Below are 23,628 nucleotides of genomic sequence, written 5' to 3' on the forward strand. Positions count from 1 at the left end.
GTTGGTGTGTGAGTGGGAGAGGAAATAAAGCTAAATCCACATTTCCCATAGTACAAAAACAATAGATCACTCCAAACTGAAAAGCCGAGGAGTAATTCAGACCTGTTTTTAGACTTATGGAAGCAAATATTAAAAGATTCAGCTAAAAGAGTTGAAAGTTCCTGGGGGGCAGAAAATAAGGAACAATTGTCAGGGTACTACTATGTTTTGTCACGAGCCTGGTACAATTATGTGGCTCTCTAAACTATATGTGTATGTGATTTGGATAAAAATAATAAACTGAGAGTAAGACAGAATAAAAGATAAAGAAATTAGTCTAGATGCAGCACAGAAGACAGATTGCAAATATACAAGAGAGGTTAACAGAAACAGTCAAGAGTTAGAGAGGCTAACGTGTCTGTCTGGTGAGCATTAAGGAAGGAGAGAGGAGAGAAAATAGGGGAGAGCCATCTTTGGAGTGAGGATATCCATGAGTTTTCCAGAACTGATGATAGCTGTGGATGCTCAGATTTAGGAAACCTAATGAAAAGAAAGACAAACAAAAAGAAAAACCAAAGACAAAAAGAAAATCTCAAATGCACCAGAGAAGAAAGATACATTACCTAGACTTGCATCTGACTTCTTGTTAGAAATAATGGGAAACAGCAGACTATTTTCAAAGCATTGGCAGAAAAAACCTGACAACCTAGAATTGCATACCCAGTAAAAGTATGTTTACTCACCAAGGTCCAGACTAGGCACATTTCGTTTTTTCACTGTACACTCTTTTGCTGAGTGATTTTATTAACTCTTGCCCTTTTAATCTTCTGAAGATTTTAAAATCTGTTTTCACCAAAACTGCTCTCTCTCTCACACTCCAGACCCTAAAATCCTTATTGTCTTATTTCCCAAACATAATGAAAGGGTGGGCTGTCCACATGTGCTCTTATCATTCCTCATCTCCCATTCATTCTTTAACCTATTGCATTCAGATTTCCTCCTCCTGCCCACAGACTCTCAAAGGCAATCAACCAGCTCCTTATTGGAAAACCCAGGGCTCTCTTCACTGTTCTTGAGAGCTTTAGACCCTACTGTGTTCCAGAACCACATCCCAGCTTCCAGTCAGAAATCTCTATCTTCAGTTCAGTGTGTCCACCCCTCCACCCACAGTCTTCACCTGCACTCCTTGCGCTGCTCCAGCCACTCTCACCTCCTGTGCTTGCTCTCCATCCATGGTGTTACCATCTGCCCAGTAACACAGCCCCTGCGTTGGTTCTGACAATTACCTTGCTCTCTTTCCCCACATCCAAGGGTTGCCAAATCTACTGATTCTGGCTCAGAAATGTCTTTTATTAATTTTATTTTTTATAAATGTAAATCATATTTATTGTGGAATTTTAAAAAATACAAATAAGTAAAAAGAAACAAATTACATCCAATCTGAATCTCATTCCCTAGAGATGATCATTTAATGAATGTATTTCATGAATATATATTTTGATGAATATATTTCAGACTTTTTCTGTAAAACTATACATAATGACATAAGTATATGTTGTTTGGTTACAGATTATATGTAAACAAAAATAAGATCATATTCTACAAACTGTTTCAGTGTGCTTTTATTACTTATCAACAGAAGTAATAAAGATAACATCTTGCTTTTATTACTCATCAGTATGTTATGAGTGTTTCCCATGTAAATAGATTTATATACCATTTTCATTGCTGTACATACCCCATACTATAGCAGCACCTTGATTTATTTAATAATTCACTTTATACTTAACGTAGATGTTTTATGTATCTTGGAAATATAAACAATACTATAGTAGTGGTGTTGGTCTTCTTTCTGTTCCTAGAACCATCCACCCTCCCTCTCTTGCCACAGGGCCTTTGCACCTGCTGTTTCCTCTGCCTACAACACTCTCAGCATCCACTTTCAATCTACTTCCACCCAGTGAACTCCCCCTAATTCAAACACACCTCCTCAGGGAAGACTTCCTTGACTGCCATGCTTGTTCAACACGTCCCACCCCCTCAGCCCATTACTGCTCCTTTGCCACATTTTCCATGGTTCCACTCCGACCTTTAATTACGTGATGATTCATACGGGAATAATCACTTTAGACTGCGAGTGCTGGGAGGGCAGGGACCGTAACTCTCTTGCTCACTCTGTCTTCCCTGTTCCTGAGATCATGGGCATTCAAAAATATTTATGGAATGAATGAATAAATGAGTGAAAAAATGATACAATGCATGTGTTGGAAATGTCTCTGGAATCTGTGTTTTTTCCTTCATTGTTACCACCCCTGCCCAGGTTCAGGTCTGTGCTCCTGCAATGGCCTCCTAATTAACCTCGCTTTCAACTTCCTCCACTTTGCCATTAGCACTAATTTTCCAAAACATAAATCAGGCAAAAATAAGCAAGAGAAAAAGCAGTAATCAGAAAATGCAAAGTAAGATGGTATTGTACATTCCTAGTGGGGGTGTAAAATGGTATGGCCACTATGGAAAAATATGGCAGTTCCTCAGAAAGTTACCATATGATCCAGCAATGCCACTTCTGGGTATGTACGCAAAAGGAGTGAAAGCAGGGACTCAACCAGATACCTGCTACATCAGTGTCCATTGCAGCATTAGGGTAAACAAAACGTGATTTATCCATACAATGGAATATTATGCAGCCATAAGTAGAGAGGACATTCTGACACATGCTACAACAAGGATGGCACTTTAGAAACACTATGCTAAGTGAACTAAGCCAGATACAAAGGGACAGATATTGTATGAGTCCATTTATGTGAAGGTCTTAGAATAGTCAAAAGAAAGAAAGTAAAATAGGGGTTACCAGAGACTGGGAAAAGGGGATGATGGAGAGTTTGATGGGTATAGAATTTCTGTTTGGGATGATGAAAAAGTTCTGGAAAAATTCAGTGATGGTGGTTGCGCAACACTGTGAATATATTTCATGCCACTGAATTGTATATTTTAAAGGTTTAAAATAGTAAATTTTATGTTATGCATATTTTGCCACAATCTTAAAAGACAAGGCACAGAGCAGAATGTATGGAATGCTGCCTTCTGAATGGGAAAAAGGAACCTAAATAAAACTTAAAACTTAAAAAAAAAATAAGTTGTTACAATAAGTCCCTATGTGTCAATAATCAGACAAAGAATGCAAATAGATTAAAGAAAGCTATTGAACATGGGTTATTAGATTTGCTTTTTGAAAAATTCAGCTATATTTACCTTACAAAAGACACACCTAAAACAAAACTGCCACCCAGAAAGTGCAAAACTAAAGGAATGTTCTAAAGCATAACTCACTAATACTGCACTAGACAAAGAAAACATGGTGCAGCAACATTACCGTCAGACAGAAAAACAACTGAAGGCAAAATGTGCCAAGATACAGAGGCATAGTCATTTAACAACTGATGGAATAATTCACCAAGAAGATGTAACAATCATCAATTTGTATGACCTTCATGCTATAGATTTGAAATATAAAAACCAAAATAGAATTATAAGGAAAAAGGAGACAAATTCATAATCTTAAGTGAGGGATCTCAACACATTTTTAGCAAAAACATAAAAATCACACAAAATTGAATAAGCAATTAGCAGATTTAAACAACAAAATAAGCCAGTGAAGGGATAGATAACTGCCCCCAACAAATAGAGAATATACATGTTTTTCAAATTAATATAGAATATTTTCAAAATTGATTGCGTTAAGTCTTCATTAAAGGAAGTCTTCATTAATTTCAAAGAATTGATGTACAGACTACATTATCTAACTACAGAGTAATTAAATGAAAAGAATTAACAACTAGAATATCATTTAAAAATATATACATATACATACACATATATGTATATATAATACAAATGTGGACACTATGAAATGTACATCTAAATAACTCATGAGGTAAAGAGAACATTACAATAAAAACGACAAGCTTTTTTAAGTGGATGATAGTGAAAGTACTGCCTATCAACTCTTGTAGGATGCAGTAAAGTAGTCCATAGGGGTAATTTACAGCTTTAAACGCATTTCCTAAAAAAAAAAAAAAAAAAAAAAATTTAAAGATTGGAAATAATAAGGTAAGCAGTTAACACAAAAAGCTAGCAAAACAAGAGAAGGAAATAATAAAGACAGCAGTAAAGAGCAGAAATTAATGTACTTCATGAACCACAACCAAGAAAATCAATAAAACCAAAAGCTGGTGCTCTGAGAAGGCTGACAAAATAGACAACCTCTCCTAGAACTGATCAAGAAAGTCTAGAAAAGGTCAAAGGCCATAATTATAGATACAGAGGTCATCTTTCAATATAGAATATATGAATAGGAATATATGAATAAATTTGAAAGTTTTGAGAATTCAATACTTTTTAAGAAAAATATAAAATATCAAAGTTGACTCAAGAAAAAACATAAAAAACATAAACTACAAAAGAAAGTGAATGAGTAACCTATCACCTTCACCACTCCAACTCCGATAGACACCAGACCCAGACAATTTTTCAGACAAGCGTTTTCAAACGTTCAATGAACGAACAAATCCTACCTTACCCAAACTTTTTTAGAGGCTAGAGAAAAAGAAGCCAGTGGGGTGGGGGTGGGGAAGCCTAACTAACGCATTTTATTAGGCAATACGATATTGATACCAAAATGAAAGAATATATGAGAAAGAAAAATTGCAGGTCTATCTCACTTGTGAACAAAGATTCAAAAATCCTGAAGAGCTAAATGTTGCAGTAAATAATAATCAAATTGGGCTTAATCCCTGGAATGCAAAGGCAGATTAACATTGGAAAGTTTGTTGTCATAGATATATTATGAGATTAAAAGAGGAAAACAATCTGATCATTTCAACAAATACATAAAAAGGCACTCAATAAAATTCACCAGTCCTTTATTATAATTCCGATAATTATAATAATAGCAAATCCCTTAGGAAACTAGGAATAGAAGGAAGCATCCTTAACCTGAGAAGGGCACACAGCAGAGAAGCCAGTCAGTCCTGCAACAGCCACTTCCCCTTATCCTACAGTGGCAGCAATTGTAGTGTAGCATATGGTTGGCTCACCTCAAGAATGCATTTCCCAGCTTCCTATTTAGTTGGCCTGATCACATGACTAGGCTGTGGCCAATGGGCTATCAGTGGAAGTGATTATGACAATGCCGGTCTTGCTATGAAAGGTTAAGGAGTGTGCACTCGCCCTCCTGTTTTCTCTTCCCCAGTGTCTGGAAGATGAACATAATGGTAGGGGCTGGTGCAGCCTTCTTAGACCACAAAATGCAAGCCCTCCATTGAAGATGTCAGGGCAACTAAGATAGAAATCTGAGACAATAACATTGATTAGCCACCATATTAGTCCTGAAATGGTTGTAGTTTTGAGTCTTTGTTATAGCATCTGAGTATGTATTCTACCTAATAAGGGCATCTCTCAAAAACCTACAGCAACTATCTTATTTAGGGCAAGGCAAGGGAATTTTAGAAGTATTCAGAATTTAGGAGCAATTCAACAGTGCCCCAGACCAGAACTTCCATTCGTCACTATGAGGTTCTAGCCAATAAAATAAGGCAAGGAAAAGGGAAAAGAGTACAAAGATGGGGAAGGTATCACGGTCCAATATCTGTGATAAGATCATTGTTTAAATAGAAAGTTGAAGGAAATCCACAGACAAATCATTACAAATAAGAAGCAGGATTCATGTCTGGAGAGGGATTGAGAACCCCAAATCAGACCCATATGTAATCAAACCCTGAGAGCTGACGGGGCTGCACTGCAGATATCGTGGACTATATCTGTGTTTTGCCATAAATGGTGCTAGACAATTAATTGTCCATATGGAAAAAAATAAAGTTGAATCCCTACCGAATGCCATTCACAAAAATCAATTCTAGATGTTTTAAAGCTCAATGACAAAAGCAGAAATGTAAAACTTTTAGTAGAAATTCTAACATCACATTTATCCCACCTTGATGTAGGTTGCAGTGAGCATCATTCTATTAAAGACGCTGTCCTGGAGGTGCAGATTGCCTCAGTGCTGGCACACTGGCAACACTGCGACACCTTTTGGGTCATCCTGCCCTGTGGCTTGCTGAGAGGGTGACGATACTGTTCAAGGAAAAACTCATGATACCCTCTGTCAAATTCACTTCCCACAGGCATACTGAATCGTGAAATTTAGTCTTGGTGGTTGAAAAGACCTAAAATGACAGGGTTTTTTTGTTGTTGTTGTTGGAAATGGGTTCTCACTATGTTGCCCAGGCTGGTCTCGAACTCCTCAGTTCAAACAATCCTCCTGTTTCAGCCTCCCAAAGTGCTGGGACTACAGGTGTGAGCTACCATGCCCAGCTCAATGACATATATTCTGAACTCATTCTTAATTCATTGGCCATCCTGACATATTGCTTGCTATAAAACACTTAATAACATTGAATTAAATATTTAAAACCTTTCAGATGGCTATTTGAGCTGGTAAAAAATTAAGGAAACCCAACAGAGGGCAAAATTCAGAGGACCAAGCTAAAACTGAAGCTCGAAGTGACCTCTGAAGCATCTGCTGATTCCAGCAACCAAAGGCGCTGGTTTTAACTGCTGCACGGAGGAGAAAGGGGGAACTACGACAACCCTAGGGGAACTACGACAACCCTAACTGTGGCAAACACTTACAAGGACATGTGCGATCTGCTGGGCTGTGCTCTAGGTGCTTTACGTATATTAACCCCAGTCGAAGGCACACTAAGGGTAGAAGGTCTGCTGCAGGATCCACACATGGACCAGAACTGCGGGGGGCTCTACCCTGGGAACAAACGCCCTGAAAACAAACGGCAAGGAAATGTGTGTGTGATCCTGGCTGGTGGGAGGGGAGGAGGCTCACTTCAGGTTGAAATCTGAATTCATACTGTGCAGCCTAATAAAAAAAAAAAGTAGCCAAAAATTGTAAGTTATCCAAGTTGGAAGTGCCACCAAGCTCCAAGTGGAAGCAAACAAACCTTCTCTGAAGAGCACCTTCTCAAAACAAGCCTCAAAGAACTCCCACAGGGAAAGCCCCAGTGATTATAATTCACAGTTTAAAAAAATCACAAAATATGTGAGGTTCCAAGCCATAAGGAGAAAAATTCAAGAGATGAAACAAACACAGAATGAGACAGAGACTTTACTATAGTTATGAGCTACAGAGAAGATAATTATTTAATATTTTTAAATTTAAAATAAGAAATCAAAAGTGTGAATAAGCAACAAGAGACTACCAAAAAAATGACCATCCAGATTTGACCTTCCACTCCACAGAATTCTGGTGACAATAATTAATCTAGTTAATCAGAGACAAAAGGCCACGTGAAGAAACAATATCACAGACTGTACAATCTATGCCTGAAATCTTAGGGTTTGGGCTGGGTGCAGTGGCTTACACCTGTAATCCCAGCACTTTGGGATGCTGAGGTGGGAGGATTCCTTGAGCTCAGGAGTTTGAGACCAGCCTAGGCAACATAATGAGACCCTATTTCTAAAAAAAAAAAAAAAAAAACACAAAACTGGCCTGTGGCTCTCAGGAGGTTGAGGCAGGAGGATTGCTAGAGCCCAGGAGGTCAAGGCTGCATTGAGCTATGATCATACCACCTTTGCATATCAATTCATCCAGCCTGGGTGACAGAGTGAGATCCTGTCTCAAAAAAAAAAAAATGAAATGAAACTGAGTCTGGATTTTCTTAAAGTCAATCAATATATGAAAGAGCCAATTAAAACTGTCCTAAAAGGCTGAGTGCAGTGGCTCACATCTGTAATCCCAGCACTTTGGGATGCCAAGGTGGGCGGATCACTTGAGGCCAGGAGTTCAAGACCAGCCTTGCCAACATGGCAAAAACCCATCTCTACTAAAAATACAAACATTAGCTGGGCATGATGGTGCATGCCTGTAATCCCAGCTACTCAGGGGGCTGAGGCATGAGAATTGCTTGAACCTGGGAGGTGAAGGCTGCAGTGAGCCAAGATCACACCACTGTACTCCAGCCTGGGCAACAGAGCCAGACTTTGTGTAAAAAACAAAAACAAAACAAAAAAACAAAAACACTGTCCTAAAAAATATCTACACTCATGGTATAAAATCAATTCCTGCTTTTCTGAGAGGAAGAGACCTCTCTCCATTCTAGTGGACAGTGCTCCTTCTCACTCTATGAAATAATTGTCCAAAAATGTATAATTTAACACTTATAGACAAACCTCATTTTATTGCACTTTGTTCTACTGGGCTTCACAGGTAACGCTTTTTTAATAAAACAAATTGAAGGTTTGTGTCAACTCTGCATCAAGCAAGTCTATCGGCTCCATTTTTCCAACAGCATGCGCTCACTTCATGTCTCTTTATCATATTTCTGTAATTCTTGTAATGTTTCAAACCTTTTCATTATTGTTATGTCTGTTATAGCGATCTGCAATCCGTGTTCTTTGATGTCTCTAAGTGTAATTGTTTTGGAGTACCACGAGCCACGTCCATACAAGAGCATGAACTTAAGTGCAATTGTTTTGGAGTACCACGAGCCACGTCCACGTAAGAGCACGAACTTAACTGATGAATGCTGAATGTGTTCTGACTGCTCCACCAACTGGCGGTTCCCTGTCTCTCTCCCTCTCCTCAGGCCTCCGTATTCCCTGAGACACAACAATATTGAAATTAGGCCAATTAACAACTCTACAATGGCCTCTAGGTGTTCAAGAGAAAAGAAGAGTCCCACGTCTCTCACTTTAAATCAAAAGATTAAGCTTAGTGAAGAAGGCATGTCGAAAGCCAAGATAGGCTGTGAATCAAAGGAAAAGCTTTTGGAGGAAATTAAGTGTTACTCCAGTGAACACACAAATTATAAGAAAGCAAAACACTGCTGACATGAAGAAAGCCTGAGAGGTCTGGAGAGCAGATGAAACCGGCAAAGCCTAATCCAGAGCAAGGCCCTAACGCTTGTCAATTCTGTTAAGGCTGAGAGAGGTGAGGAAGCTGCACTTCAAAAGTTGGAAGCTAGCAGAGGCTGATTCATGAGGTTGAAGGAAAGAAGCCATCTCCATAACGGAAAAGTACAAGGTAAAGCAGCAAGTGCTGATGGACAAGCTGCAGCAAGTTCTCCAGAAGATCTAGCTGAGATCATTGATAAAGGTGGCTACACTGAACAACAGGTTTTCAGTGTAGATGAAGCAGCCTTCTATTAGAAGAAGATGCCACCTAGAACTTTTGAAGCTAGAAAAGAGAAGTCAATGCCTGGCTTCAATGCCTCAAAGGACAAGCTGGCTCTCTTACTGGGATACAATACAGTTGGTGACCTTAAGTTGAAGCTAATGCTCATTACCCATTCTGCAAATCCTAGGGCCTTTAAGAATGTTGCTAAAACTACTCTGCCTTGTGCTTTACAAATGGAACAACAAAGCCTGAATGACAGCACATCTGTTTACAGCATGATTAACTGAATATTTTAAGTCCACTATGGAGACCTACTACTCAGAAAAGGATTCTTTCAAAATATTACTGCTCATTGACCAGGTACCTGGCCCCCCAAGAGCTCTGATGGAGCTGTGCAAGGAGATTAATCTTGTTCTCATGCCTGCAAACACAATATCCATCCTGTAGCCCATGGATCAAGGTATGATTTTGACTTTCAAGTCTCATTATTTAAGAAATACATTTCATAAATCTATAGCTGCTACTGATAGTGATTCCTCTGATGGATCTGGGCAAAGTCAACTGAAAACCTTCTGGAAATTATTCCATTCTGTGTGCCATTAAGAATATTCATGATTCAGGCCGGGCGCGGTGGCTCACGCTTGTAATCCCAGCACTTTGGGAGGCCAAGGCGGGCGGATCACGAGGTCAGGAGATCGAGACCACGGTGAAACCCCGTCTCTACTAAAAATACAAAAAATTAGCCGGGCGTGGTGGCGGGCGCCTGTAGTCCCAGCTACTCGGAGAGGCTGAGGCAGGAGAATGGCGTGAACCCGGGAGGCGGAGCTTGCAGTGAGCCGAGATCGCGCCACTGCACTCCAGCCTGGGCGACAGAGCAAGACTCCATCTCAAAAAAAAAAAAAAAAAAAAAAAAGAATATTCATGATTCATGGGAGGAAGTAAAAATATCAACATTGAAAGGAAGTTAGAAGTTGATTCTAACCAGCCAGGTGCGGTGGCTCACACCTGTAATCTCAGCATTTTGAGAGGCCGAGGCAAGCGGATCATGAGGTCAGGAGATCGAGACCACCCTGGCCAACATGGTGAAACCCCGTCTCTACTAAAAATACAAAAATTAGCTGGGCGTGGTGGTGGGCGCCTGTAATCCCAGCTACTTGGGAGGCTGAGCCAGGAGAATGGCTTGAACCTGGGAGGTGGAGGTTACAGTGAGCCAAGATCATGCCACTGCACTCTAGCCTGGGGACAGAGGAAGACTCTGTCTCAAAAAAAAAAAAAAAAAAAAAAGTTGATTCCAACCCTCATGGATGGCTTTCTGGGGGTCAAGACTTCAGTGGAGGAAGTCACTGCAGATGTAGAAATAGCAAGAGAATTAGAATTAGAAATGGAACTGGAAGATGTGACTGAATTGTTTCATTACCAATGATAAAACTGTAATGAATGAGGAATTGCCTCTTACTGATGAGCAAAGAAAGTGGTTTCTTGAGACAGAATCTGCTCCTGGTGAAGACGCTTTGAACACTGCTGAAATGACAATACAGGATCTAGAATATTCCATAAACTGAGTGGATAAAGCAGTGCAGGGCTTGAGAGGATTAACTCCAATTTTGAAAGTTCTACTGTGGGTAAAATGCTATCAATCAGCATCACATACTATAGAGAAATCTTTCCTGAAAGGAAGAGTCAGTTGATGTGCCAAACTGCATTGTTGTCTTATTTTCAGAAACTGCCACCACAACCCCAGCCTTCAGTCCCCCACCACCCTCATCAGTCAATAGCCATGACATTAAGGCAAGACCCTCCACCAGCTAGAAGATGACAACTCGCTGAAGGCTCAGATGATTGTTAGCATTTTCTAGAAACAGTGTTTTTAAATTAAGGTATGTACTTTTTAGATAGAAAGCTATTGCACACTGATTCAACCACAGCATGTTTATAGTTACATAAACATAACCTCCACATGCACTAGGAAACCAAACACCTTGTGTGACTTGCTTTGTTGTGATTTGCTCTGTTGTGGCTGTGGAGCTGAAGCTGCAGTACCTCCAAAGCATGCCTGTGTGTTGCTGCCTATACCAAAATGGGCCTGTTACAAACGTTTTTATATTTTATATTTTATGTTAATTTTTTAAGTTTTATATTTTACAGTTGCTTTAAAAAACTATGTAGCAAATCAATGTTTAACATATACAAAAATGATTAAGAAAGACATTTGTAACAGTGCTGGAAAGGTAGATGTTAATTACTTAAAAAATCTGGCTAGGTGAAGTGACTCATGCCTGTAATCCCAGCACTTTGGGATGCCATGGCGGGCAGATCACCTGAGGTCAGGAGCTCAAGACCAGTCTGGCCAACATGGTGAAACCTCGTCTCCACTAAAAATAGAAAAATTAGCTGGGCGTGGTGGAGGGCGCCTATAATCTCAGCTACTCAGGAGGCTAAGGCAGTAGAATTGCTGGAACCTGGGAGGCGGAGGTTGCAGTAAGCCGAGATCGTGCCATTGCACTCCAGCCTGGGCCGACAACAGCCAGACTTTGTCTCAAAAAAAAACAACAAAAACAATTTAAAATCCATCAGTAAGTTTCCAATAAAATAATCAGAAAACATTTAACTACCTCTTCAGTTTACATCAACACCATTTTAATCATGTAGATTAATTTATCATTTAAAAATAATTCCCAACTTTTCATGGCTAATGAAACAATAACAACAAAAGGTTGGGGTACACTGTTTCAAGTTTCAGGGGTAAGGAACTAAGAGAGGAATAAAAAGGGTAGTTCCAGCTCTATTTGGAGGAGGAAGATGAACGAGTAAAATGCTTGTCTACCACAGCAAGAGGGCAGGAGACAATCTTTACAGGTGTGGAGGGTCCCCCAGGAAACCTGAAAGCAGAAGTTGCTAACAGTGGAAGCTTCTTGGAGGGAGACAGACTACGGGGAGAAGTGGAGCAGGGTACTATCACTTTCTACTGGAGCATTGACTGTGGTAATCGATTTTTACCCATGCCATCACTAAAAACAAATACAAAAAATTAGCTGGGCATGAGGGCACATGCCTGTAGTTCCAGCTACTTTGGCGGCTGAGCTGGGAGGATCACCTGAGCCCAGGGGGTCAAGGCTGCAGTAAGCCACAATTGAGCCACTGTACACCAGCCTGGGCGACACAGTGAGACCCTGTCTGAAAAAAAATGTTATAAAATAAAATAAAAAATACTGTCATGTGTTTTTCTCTCTATTGATGGCCAATTATAATAATAATCCCTCGTAGCCTGTATGCAGCAGAGACTCCCATGAGAGTAGGACTAACTCACGCCAAGAAAATTACATTCCATTGCCTCACGCTCATGACTTAGTTGCGGGGAGTAAAAAGGTAAAGGAAATGGAAAGCTATTGATGGCGATGATGCCACAAGTGCAAGTGAAGCAAGCAATGGAGGATCCCCTGCTTATGTTCCTTCTTCACCTGAGCCAAGTGTCTTCACATGAGGACAGGTGGCATGTATGGAGAGCCACCAGCACGAGGTCAGGGGTCTGCCACCAAGAGACCTCACTGCTCTGGTGAATTTACCTATTCCTTAGCTTTTCCAAAAACAGAACACAAACTTTATTAGTATTTCCAGAGATAACTGGTTTCTCAGTGATGGACTGATTCCAACCAAATCACAATGCATGATCAGAATGCCATGCATCAATTTATGATGGAAATAACATCCTTTTCCAGTGCCCAAAATGTTCACTTTCTCTCTCCAAGGCCTCTCATTTCTCAGTGTGGAGCTACTAGGAAGCTAAGTTAATGGCCAGACAGTTGCATGTTGAGCACAGAATTCGAGGTGTGTAGACATCGAGTAGATTGGGAGGGCTCTAAGTCTCTTGCCCACTGCACACAGCACTTCATGGAGAAGGCAGCTCCATGCCCTTACAGACAGTGCCTCTGTCACCTGCCAGCACTGGACACACTCTAGGCCTCCTTTCCTCTGTTCCAATGCTGACCGAGTGCCCTCGTGATGGTACATTCTTTCTTACATGTGTCGGTCACCAATTAAGCTAGGAAGCTGCTTCTAGACAAGAAGCTGTTTCTTTGGCCTTCCATTCTGACGTAATTCAAGTTAAGCCTTCCTTAGAGTCATCTCATTTCCAAGTCCTTAGGAGTTACCTCACTTTGTCCCCAGTTACAGTCTACACCCTGCTCTAGGCTTCATGGTCATTTGACCTGCCTCGTCCCCACACCCAGCCAGCAGCTGAGCAGCTCCCATCCCCAGGAGCCCACCACCCTGCACCGCTCTGTCCTCTGGACACCACCACCTGGTCCTCCTCCACATCCGACATCTCCATCCGGGAAGGCTGCTCTGGCTTGACAGCGTCACAGGGTCCAGGCTTTCTCCCACTGTCCTTTCTCCTCCTTACCCACAGCTGCGTCTTTAGTTTCCTCATCAGTCGTGTCATGGCATTTCCAACGTTCAGAGAAGTATATGGCCTCATAGACTAAACCAATGATAGCTCAAATATTTTCAGACAGTCAACCCTAGACTGTCTGCAATTACTTTTTAAAAATCAGTTTGTTTTTCCACTTTGGTTGTGTGAACTAAGTTTCACGGACTTCTGGATTTCTACCCACTGGTGCACCCCCACATCACTGTCCCATCACTGGGGCTCTCAGTGACATCAGCAGGAGCTCTGCAATGGAAAAATCACGTGGAGACTGTGGTTAGGGGCATTAGACATTGGGACTAGGACATGTTCTCCCTTTTCAACATGTAACTTAAGGCTAGGCAGACATAAGAGTAGAGAGTGAGCAGCCCACAGCAAGAGCTGAGGGAAGGCAGACAGCACAGACACCAGACGCCAACTTTGGCAGGGTGGCCAAGGAAACTGATGCACCAAGTGCTGTCAAGCATGGCAATGAGGTCCACCTCCTGCTTCAGCCACATCATCTTACTTCCAGCCCCTGACTCCACGTGACAATCGGCCCTACCATCCCTTGACCACACCTCCTGGCTGGGGGAGAACTTTCTGAGAAAATTTCAATGTAGAATAAACCAATTCATAAAACTTTTTAAAAATAGAATGTGGAAATATTACAGTTAATGCTCAACAATGACATGGTTAGCACTTGTCTGAGGGGCTAGAGGATGCAAACCAAAACCCAAGAAAAATTACGCCCCTTGAAGTGTGAGCCACCAATGTCTTGACTAAATTAGTTGGCCAAGATAATACCAAAAATCCGTACCAGGTTCATGCAAAAGTGGCTGCTTCTTGCTGTTTTGGTTGACATTGAGCATTAGGACAAGGTTGTTGAGAAGTAACTGTAACATGTGCAGTGCTAGCCGTTCCGGTTTCTCTAGACTATGCTCCACTTACTGACTTCTAAGCAACCTTATTTCATATTTAATAATGAAGGATTTGTGATTACTTACAATTTCAGACACTGGGATTTGGTACAGTTACATGGCTTTTTAGACTTTGTGTCCCATGAACTAAGAGTTATTCTATAAAGATTAAAAAAGAAAATGTATTCAGATGGTTACTCCTTATATAGAGAATTAGCTAAGCATCTGGTGTTTTTCAACACATTGTGAGAATCTCAACACCAGATCGTTATAGGTATTATTGATAGATGCCTAATCATGAAGTGGGATTTTCCAGTGTGATGGAACCAGCGCCACCAAACACAGCCACACATGCCCAGGGAGTCAGTGTGCATGCGGAGCAGGGTCCTAAGGCTGCTCACCCTTCCCAAGATGTCTTCCTGGAGTTCTTCTCCCCCTGACCAATTTAAATCTCTATTTTTTGTGCTCCTCTCCCCACCGAACAGCTCTTTCCCCCCCAAAATCTGAATGCTAATGGGAAGTACAAATTAAAGAACAATAGATAAAGCGTCGTTCGTCTTCAGATATACCAGTGCTAAAGCAGTCCACGCTGTAATATTACTAACAATATCAAAGCATGTTAGTAATCACTTAAGTGTGCCATGTGATCACTGGGGACTTTCCTCATTTTAGGAAGGGATTATTACAACTCCCTCCTAACTGCATTTGGCGATTAGCTCAGAAGTCATCTTCAGGGGCATTAGAGAAGAAATAAACTCCTCCTCTAATGTGTCTCTGGGTGTTGCTAAATGTAAGGGCGGCTGCACATTAAACCATCGGGAGAAGTTCCCAAGCATTGCTCAGAAGAGACACTCACCAAGGAGCTCAGGACATTTGCAATGGAAGTGGTTCAGTAGGCTGTGATGACAAGGAGGGGCACATGTACAAAACACCATGTGACAAAAACCAAACTAGATGAATTCTAAACGAATACAGCATTTAATTTAGGATTCTGTGACAGGGCTGTCCCTGTACCCAGTGGGGGCGTGCATCTCTATCAGTGTGCTCTTTGAGGTCATATACACAGGCCTCATCTCTGTGACGCACTGGCTACTTCTGAGCAAGGCTGCATCTTAGTCTTGGGTTTTCTACCAGAACTAGAACAGCACCTGACACACAGTCCGTGCTTACTGTCAGCCTCGTGCCATCTCATGGAGCATAGGGGTTGGTAACTAATACAAACGCCCTAAAGAGAGGCGAAGTCTTTGCCCCGTCCTCTGTGCTCCAAGCGCCCACACGCTCAGCTCTCTTGGCTGGCTGTCGGGGCTGAGGTCAGTCCCAAATCCCCCCCTCACTTGGCCTGCCCTCACCTCACTGCTCTGGTCTTCCGCCCCTGCTCTCACCACCTGTGCTTCTGTTTAGCGACCCATCCTGCTCCCCATGGGAAACAGCTCATGGCACCTGACACGGGGGCAAGCTGCTAACTTTGACTGCTTCTGGAGAAAGCTCCCATTTTAGAGGTAAAGACAATGTTGCTGAATGCTGTATTAATTGAGAATTCATCTAGTTTGGTTTTTCCTTTAGAGATAGAAGAGTTACAGCTTTCTGCCCTCATGGGTGCCTAGAGGTGGCAGGTCTAGCTATCCTGCCACCTGGCCTGTCCACCTATGGGTCAGACCTGGGCCTGTTCAGAGGGGGGCTCTGACAGCTACTTCACTGCTCTTGCCCTCGGCCCTCTCGGACCTGCCCTGAGCTGGGGCACAGGGTGGCCCAGCACTCCCTGTCCAGAGGAACGAAAACTGTTCCCTTGAGGAAGTGGCATGGGGGCTTGTGGAGGCAGTCCAGTGGGGACCCACCGTAACTGTGGAGGGAGGGTGACAGGCCCACGAGTATCTACAGAGTCAGGAGGAGGCCGGCAGGCATTTACTATAAATCACTTGCGTGGCCAGGACTGTGGTCCGTGCTTCAGGGAACACCAAGGATAACTATCTGTTTAATACACAGTGCCTGTCCTGGAGGAATCCACCAAGTCAGCAGGGACACGAGACACAGGCAATGGAAACATGAGAGCACAGAAGAGAATAATCAACCAGCACACTGTCCTATACTGACTGCACATGCTGCCATATTGACTGTAAACGCCACAGAAACTCAGAATAATCAACCAGCACACTGTGCTATACCGACTGTAAACACTGCAGGAACTGAGAGGCAGCATAGTTCAGCACAGATGGAAGAAGTGAAAACCAAATGCTCTTGAAGGAGGTGGAACTTGACATCAACTTTTAAGGTGGCGAGGTTTCTTCACTATTACTCAACAGGACGGCCCAGTTGAAATAACAGCATCAGCAAAGACACCCATCAGGAATGAGCACGGAGTGCGGGGGCAGTGAGGGCCTCTGACTGCAGTGGACACTAGTGGAAAATCACTTCCACGGCTCCAGATGGACTGCCCACCTAAAAATTAAAGAGTTAGAAGAGATCTGGACAACTCTGCCTCAGAAAAGCATTCTAAACAAACTACACCACAACAAGATAACCTCATCTTTAGGAAAAAAATTTCCAGAGAAGCGGACTCTTGAATATTCTTTATTATGATGTTCATTATGTTACTAAAACCAGTAGCATCAACAATGTGTCAGAATTCACATTTATTACCAGATTGGTAATGGGATTATTAAAGCTACAGAGCGTCAGGACACGGATTTGTATTAAAGAGTTTTTATTAATATGATAAGCTAGTTAATAAGTTAGCCAGTTCACCGCCCAACCCTAACAAATGACCATCGGGTCAGCTCACACACTCAGCCTGCTGGCCTCCAGCCTGAGTTGAACTGCTTCTATGGCCTCTACTAGGTTAGATACATCTGAACCACACTGGGCTGACAGAGTCTTGGTTGGGAACTCACACAGAATGAAACAACCAGCAAAACGTTCTCTGACTGCTTCCTTACCACCAAAAATAAATTGGTACAGAGATTCCAGTATATCATCAGTATTGTAGATGTTGAGATAAAAATCATCAGGCCCAATTAAGTGGAGAGGCATCGGATTAGGTAATTATGTGCATAAAAAATACAAATACACACCTCATGTTGTTCCTGGCACACCGTTTACAATAGAGAAATATTTTGTAACCTTCAAAATAAAGAAAAACATGTGACTGATTGAAAAAAATCTAGTATAGACACAGAAAGAGGAAAAGGAGAGAGGAAGAGCAGGGGCAGGAGAACAAAGAGGAGGAGGAGGGGATGAGAAGAGGAAGGAGGAGGAGGAGAATGGGAAGCGGTGGGAGAGGAAAAGAGGGAAAAGGAGAAATAGCTGCCCTGAAAACGCTCTCATGACTGCTCCTCTGTGCAAATGCCCATTGGCTGCACCACTTGGAAGCCTCAGAGGGGGCTACAACTGGGAGAGCACGCAATTAACGTACGAGAAGTATCAAATGTCCTTGAATGTTCTAGACACAATACAGCGCAGAGTCAATACTATTGACCAGATGCCCCCAAATTACAAGAAAGATGAGTATCTTCAGAACTGTAGCCTTTTAGATCATCCTGTGTAATGTATCAGCAGAATCTGGAAGTTGCTGAAGTCATTTTTGTTTGGTCCAGAAATGTTAACAGCCATGATGAGATGACCAATTACAATCATAGCAACTGCACCCTCACCGATCCATCACACCCAGAGAGTGAAGCAAGCAGCATGGCCCACGGTCTTATTCCATCAAACTCAGCAAAAGTTGTCAACAGCCTGGGCACAGAATTACAACAGCTGAAGGAGCCACTGCAGAAACTGAAGCAGCAGTGCCCAGGAGCAACCAACGCCCTTCAGCGACCATGAGAGCTGATAGCGTTGATCAGTTCCAGTGTGTTTCCAGATTCACAGCCTTTCATTCCAGCCCCAAACCACTCTCCTCACACTTACCAAGGCCATCACGAAGCCATGCCCGATGGCAGAACTCTGCAGGAGACTGGAAAGCACTGGAGGCTGCGGGCTGTATCCTGTAAGGTATTTGACTGCTGTCTCTCAGGCCCAGGGTGTGTGTTTGCCTTAGACTGTGGGCCAAAAGAACTCCTGCAGGCAGGCCGGGCATGCCTGTAATCCCAGCACTTTGGGAAGCTGAGATGGGCAGATCATCTGAGGTCAGGAGTTCAAGACCAGCCTGGCCAACATGGTGAAACCCAGTCTCTACTAAAAAATACAAAAATTAGCCTGGTGAAGTGGTGTGCACCTGTGGTCCCAGCTACTTGGGAGGCTGAGGCAGGAGAATTGCTTGAACCCAGGAGGCGGAGGTTGCAGTGAGCAGAGATCATGCTACTGTATTCTAGCCTGGGTGACAGAGCAAGAGTCTGTCTCAAAAAACAAACAAACAAACAAAAAAACAAGAAAAAACAAACAAACAAACACCCCCCGGAGGCAGGAATATGCTGATCTCCATAATCAACTACAGGGCTCAATGCATGGAGAGGGTTGCCCAAACCACTGTTAATACATAAATGTTAACCTGACAATTTCAACCAGCTGATTAGTTTAATTAGCAACAATTATAAACACAAGACAAGGCAAGAAATAGCAAGACGAGGTCCCAGATAAGTGCAGCCTATGTCCACCTGGAGATGTGAAGACAGATCATGCATTAGCACCTGCCATAGAGCTCGAGCCAACTCAGCACGGAAGGCAGTGGGTGGAGGCAGCTGGAGGGCACTCTGCAGCCCCCTGTTCATGCTGCATGGCTGCCACGCCATTATTTACATGGACGACAGCAAAAAAGAGAGGCCAGCACAGTTTGAATCAACATGGAATGAAGACAGAGCTATAAATGGCAACAAGCCTCAGAAACACCAACATAGGACAGCGGACAGGAGGACAGGGACAGATGCAGGTTATGGACCAGACTCTCCAGCAGCCTTTGCAGCCCCAGCAAAACCAGACACAGACAGCAACACTGTTAGTGGCATTGCTGACGGTAAAAACATTTCTCAGAAGTCATGAAGGTGTGCAGTGAAGCTCATTTTACAGTATAGAAGAAAATCGTGAATGTATCCAAGAGTCTCTTAAATTATTACATTAGAGTGACAGTGTATTACTTCTAATCCTTACCGAGCCAAAGCTATTTTTGGTGGTCCTGGAAGAGTTGATCCCGAGGGGAAAGCAGACCCATTGACTACCGATGGTAAGGCTCCCTCAAGCTGTTCAAAGTCAAAGGCAAGGATATTTTGAATTAGCAAGGATTTTTAAAGTTCCAGTCAGCCAGCCCCCTGGATAAAAATGATTCTTTTTTTCCCTAAAGGTTTACATCACCATCCCTTTATAACCATGTCTGGCCTTATTACCACAAGGAATCCACTGACATTCGGAAGGCTCTAGTGCCGAGGTGTGTCACAGGCCTGCCTGGAAGTGTGCAAAGATGCAGGGCTGGCCTCCACGGGCTGGAGGCCATCCATAGCTGTCACTCAGCTGGCCAGGGGTATTGTCATGGAACTCCTTTTCATTTTTATAGGCTATCAATTATGAAATAAATTTAATGACAAATTTCCATAAACTAGAAAGGTTCTTACACAGATCTTGACATTTGAAGTCTTGTTGGCAACCATGATTTTTCATGTATTCAAAAAAATATTTTGTAATCAGTTTTAACAAATTCAAAAGCAATGTCATCATCTCTGCATTGTCCATGTTCTTTGCTTTCCCAGGTCTCATCTTTCTTTATGTTACTCATTAGCATGGCCTGTGGATGCTGTTCACAGGGAAAGGAACAGGTAGCAAAGCCATCACTGGCCTACTTCTGTTCTACTCAGTAGCTTGAAGAAATTAACAGTACTAAATACAATTAGGTTTTCAGATTATTTGCATATATCACAGTTAAACCTCATATCCTTGTCCCTTCCTCTCTCCAAAAATGGAAATGCATCTTTAAATAAATTTATTTTTAAAGCTTTAAGAAGTATAGTCTTAGAAAAAAAAATGCATCTTGTATTCATCCTCTGCACTTCCTCCATTTCGGTTTAAACTGTGTGTCATCACCATCCGTTAGGGCTGGAAGACACTGAGAAAGCCCCCTGGGTCCCACTGCCTCATTTACAATCAGTCTTAAGTCCCCAGGCTTCTTCCCGGGAAACCCCTTCCTGCTCTCCTCTTGCTCGTGCACAGAAGGGAGTGCTCACAAGGCCCTGAGACGGGTGTCTCTTTTGCCCTCACCCGGAGACCTAATTGTTAGGCCCCTGTCTTCAAATGTCAGTCTGAAGGGTTTTGCATTCTTTTGGAGAAAGGACGTCATAGTTCTCAGGATTGAGGCAATTATTTGCATAAACCAGGTAAAATTACTTTTTTTCCCCCTTTGCTTATTTAGCCCCAAAGTAAAGCAGAGACATCTCTTATGTACTCCATAGGTTGTAAATCCAGGGCAACTTTATGCTGGAATCCATGAGTTTCTTCAGCAACGTTTGGTCCTCTTGGAGTGAAGGAAGTCGACTCGGAAGCAGGGCTTCTCAGACTCTGCTGTGTGCACAAGTCACCAGGGGCCTTTATGAAAATGCAAATCTGATTCAGGGAGTCTGAATCCCAGGTTTGGGGTGGAACCTGAGGTTCTGCACTTCTTAACAAGCTCCCAGGTGATCCCAACAGTTCTGGTCCATGCACCACACTTTGGGTGGTAACACTCCAAAGAATATACAGAACTGGGGTCTGGCAAGGAAGCAAAAGATTCTCGGGAAGCAGCAAATGCATTGCTAAAAGAATTGTCCTTGAGGTCCATGCTGGATAAGGGGCCAAAATGGGGACGATAATAAACAGTCAAGGAAAGGTGGAGGAAGGTGGGGAGACAGCAAGTTGTGGCCAAACGGTTGTTTCTCATGCAAGATCTTAGAGGTGAAAGAGCAAGTGCAATGTGTGCCTTCTGGACTGGTGGCTGAAACAGCAGAGAAAAGAAGGCCAACAGCTTGGAGGGGGCCAGCGGGTAGGAGGGTTCTATGAGGTTCTAACACAGACTCCATCTGGGTGCTCACCAGATCCCGACTTACACTCACCTCCTGCACTGATAACACTCTCTTTTATCTTGACCAATATATCACTTGAGAAGTATTTACTCACTCATTCAACAAATATCTAACTCAATTTACACTCACTCCCTTTGAGATCTCATCTATTCACATGGCTTTCAACGCCATCTATACACTAGGACTCCCATTCTCAGCCCTCTTGCCCAGCCCTTCCTCACTCTAAACTCCTACGCAACATCTTCTGAGGCATCCCGAATTTAATATATCCAAATGGAATTCCTGGACACCTTTGAAAAATTTGTACCATCTCATCTCTGTTGATGGAAACTCTATCTCTCTAATCATCCAGGCTGAAAATCTTGGGGGCATCCTTGACTCCTCTCTTTCTCTCACATCCCACATCCAATCCATCAGCAAATCCTGTTGACTCAACCTTCAAAGTATCCCTAGAAGCTATTTCTTGCCACCTCCACTGCCGCCACCTGATCTGAGCAATCATCTCTCCCCGAGATTATTGCCATAACAGGCTCACCGTTCTCCTTGACCCCTCCTCCCCACCAGCCCCTCTTTAGAGTGGAAGCCATAATCCTTCCAATGTCTTGACTTCCTCCCCGCCCTGCTCTCCTAGCCCACACTATCCCAGGCCCAGTGGCCTCCTCGCTGCTACCACAGCAGGCATGACCCTATCCAAGGCCCGCCTGGGATGTTCCACAGCTTGCTTCACACGGCTGATTCCCTCATCTCTTTAAAGGCTTTGCTCAAATGTCACCTTCACAACGGAGCCATGATCACCCTTTTTAAACCTGCAACTAGGCTTTTTCCCCATCAAATCCCCATCCCCCCAATCCCCTTCCTCTGCTCTTCTAACATATGATATAATTGGCTTCTTATTAGATTTGCTAATTGTCTATCTCCTGCACTAAAATGTAAGCTGCAGGAGGGCAGAGTTGTGTATTTTGTTTTCTGAGGTTCACTTAACTCACAGATCAGTGACCGCCCTTATTGAAGGGTGAGTGGGTGCCCTACATGGGCTAGGCTTTGTGCTGATTCTCATTTTACAGAGATGAATGAGACACATACGGCCTCTGCCCCCATGGAGCCTGCATTCTCGTGGGTGGATGCAGACAAACCAACCAACCACAAAACGCAAGCCAGTGAAAGTGCTGTGCAGAGCAGGAGATAGCACTGTGACTGTGGCTGGAGGTCTACGCTGGGGAGTTAGGGAAGGCTCTTCCGGGGAGGTGACACTTCATAGCAAAACTCGGGAAAAAGAGCGTATTTGTCCTCTACTTATATGTAATATAAGCATATCATGGTGTAATCATAAAAGCAAACTTTAAAAAAGTATTTCCATAACACTGAGGAGGGTGAGGAGTGTTCTGGACCGAGGAGGTGGAACATGCTGCTGGTGGGGCCACAGAGGACAAGTTAGCAAGCATGATGGAATGCCAGTCTGGAGGCTGCAAGAAAGGGCAAAAAGGCTTCATCAAGTTGGTGAAGAATAATCGTGTCCGAGACTGACTCCAGCCCACAGTGTCTGACACAGTGGGGCAGGGACTGAACACTTACTTGGTAAGTATTTCACTGTTGACTTTTAAATGGAAAATAAATTATATTTCCTGAGTAAATCCAACCATAACAATAAAAATTTTAAGAGACATTATAATAATGCACAATTGTATTTTTTAAATTAAAACAATGACTCACTTTTTGTGTAATGAGATTTAATTTTGTTGATGCTGGCAAAAATCTCCCTACTAAAGCAGTCATTGGTTTAGGGACATCTGTAAGGAAGACAATTAAAAATTAATTGTAGCATCTATCGTTCCTCTTCCACTTACACATGGAAGAAAGTACAAAAGTCTGTTATGGACATGTCCTGTGCAAAGTTATTTCAACTTATCTTGATGCTAGTTACGTATTTTATTCTCTAAAACCTTTCAAGTCAGTATTTTACTTAATATACACATTTTTCTTTTCTTTTTTGGAGAGATGGTCATAAAGCTACTTGATCTGAGCTTCCAGGGTTGGTCTACTAGGCTAAAACAGTGTTGTTAGTGCTCTCGTTCGCAAATTGTGTGCCAAGGTGCCCTGCGTTGTCACAGCAAACTCACTAGGGCAGCACTGGATTAAAAAAAATGTTTGAGATAGGGTCTCACTATG

General features: G+C 42.7%; 1 protein-coding gene across 1 annotated transcript in view; it reads right to left on the bottom strand.

Moving 5' to 3' along the window:
- The window catches only part of TESMIN (testis expressed metallothionein like protein), a 44,825-nt gene that overhangs the window by 12,032 nt on the left and 9,165 nt on the right, over positions 1-23,628 (bottom strand). Inside the window, exons 5-6 of the mRNA XM_030811400.1 lie at positions 23,173-23,249; positions 19,568-19,656 (exon numbers count right to left, since the gene is read on the bottom strand). Of these exons, the coding sequence (XP_030667260.1) occupies positions 19,568-19,656; positions 23,173-23,249 (166 nt within the window). The remainder of the gene's footprint in view (positions 1-19,567; positions 19,657-23,172; positions 23,250-23,628) is intronic.

Source organism: Nomascus leucogenys, chromosome 4, assembly GCF_006542625.1.
Source record: "Nomascus leucogenys isolate Asia chromosome 4, Asia_NLE_v1, whole genome shotgun sequence".
Classification (NCBI taxonomy): domain Eukaryota; kingdom Metazoa; phylum Chordata; class Mammalia; order Primates; family Hylobatidae; genus Nomascus; species Nomascus leucogenys.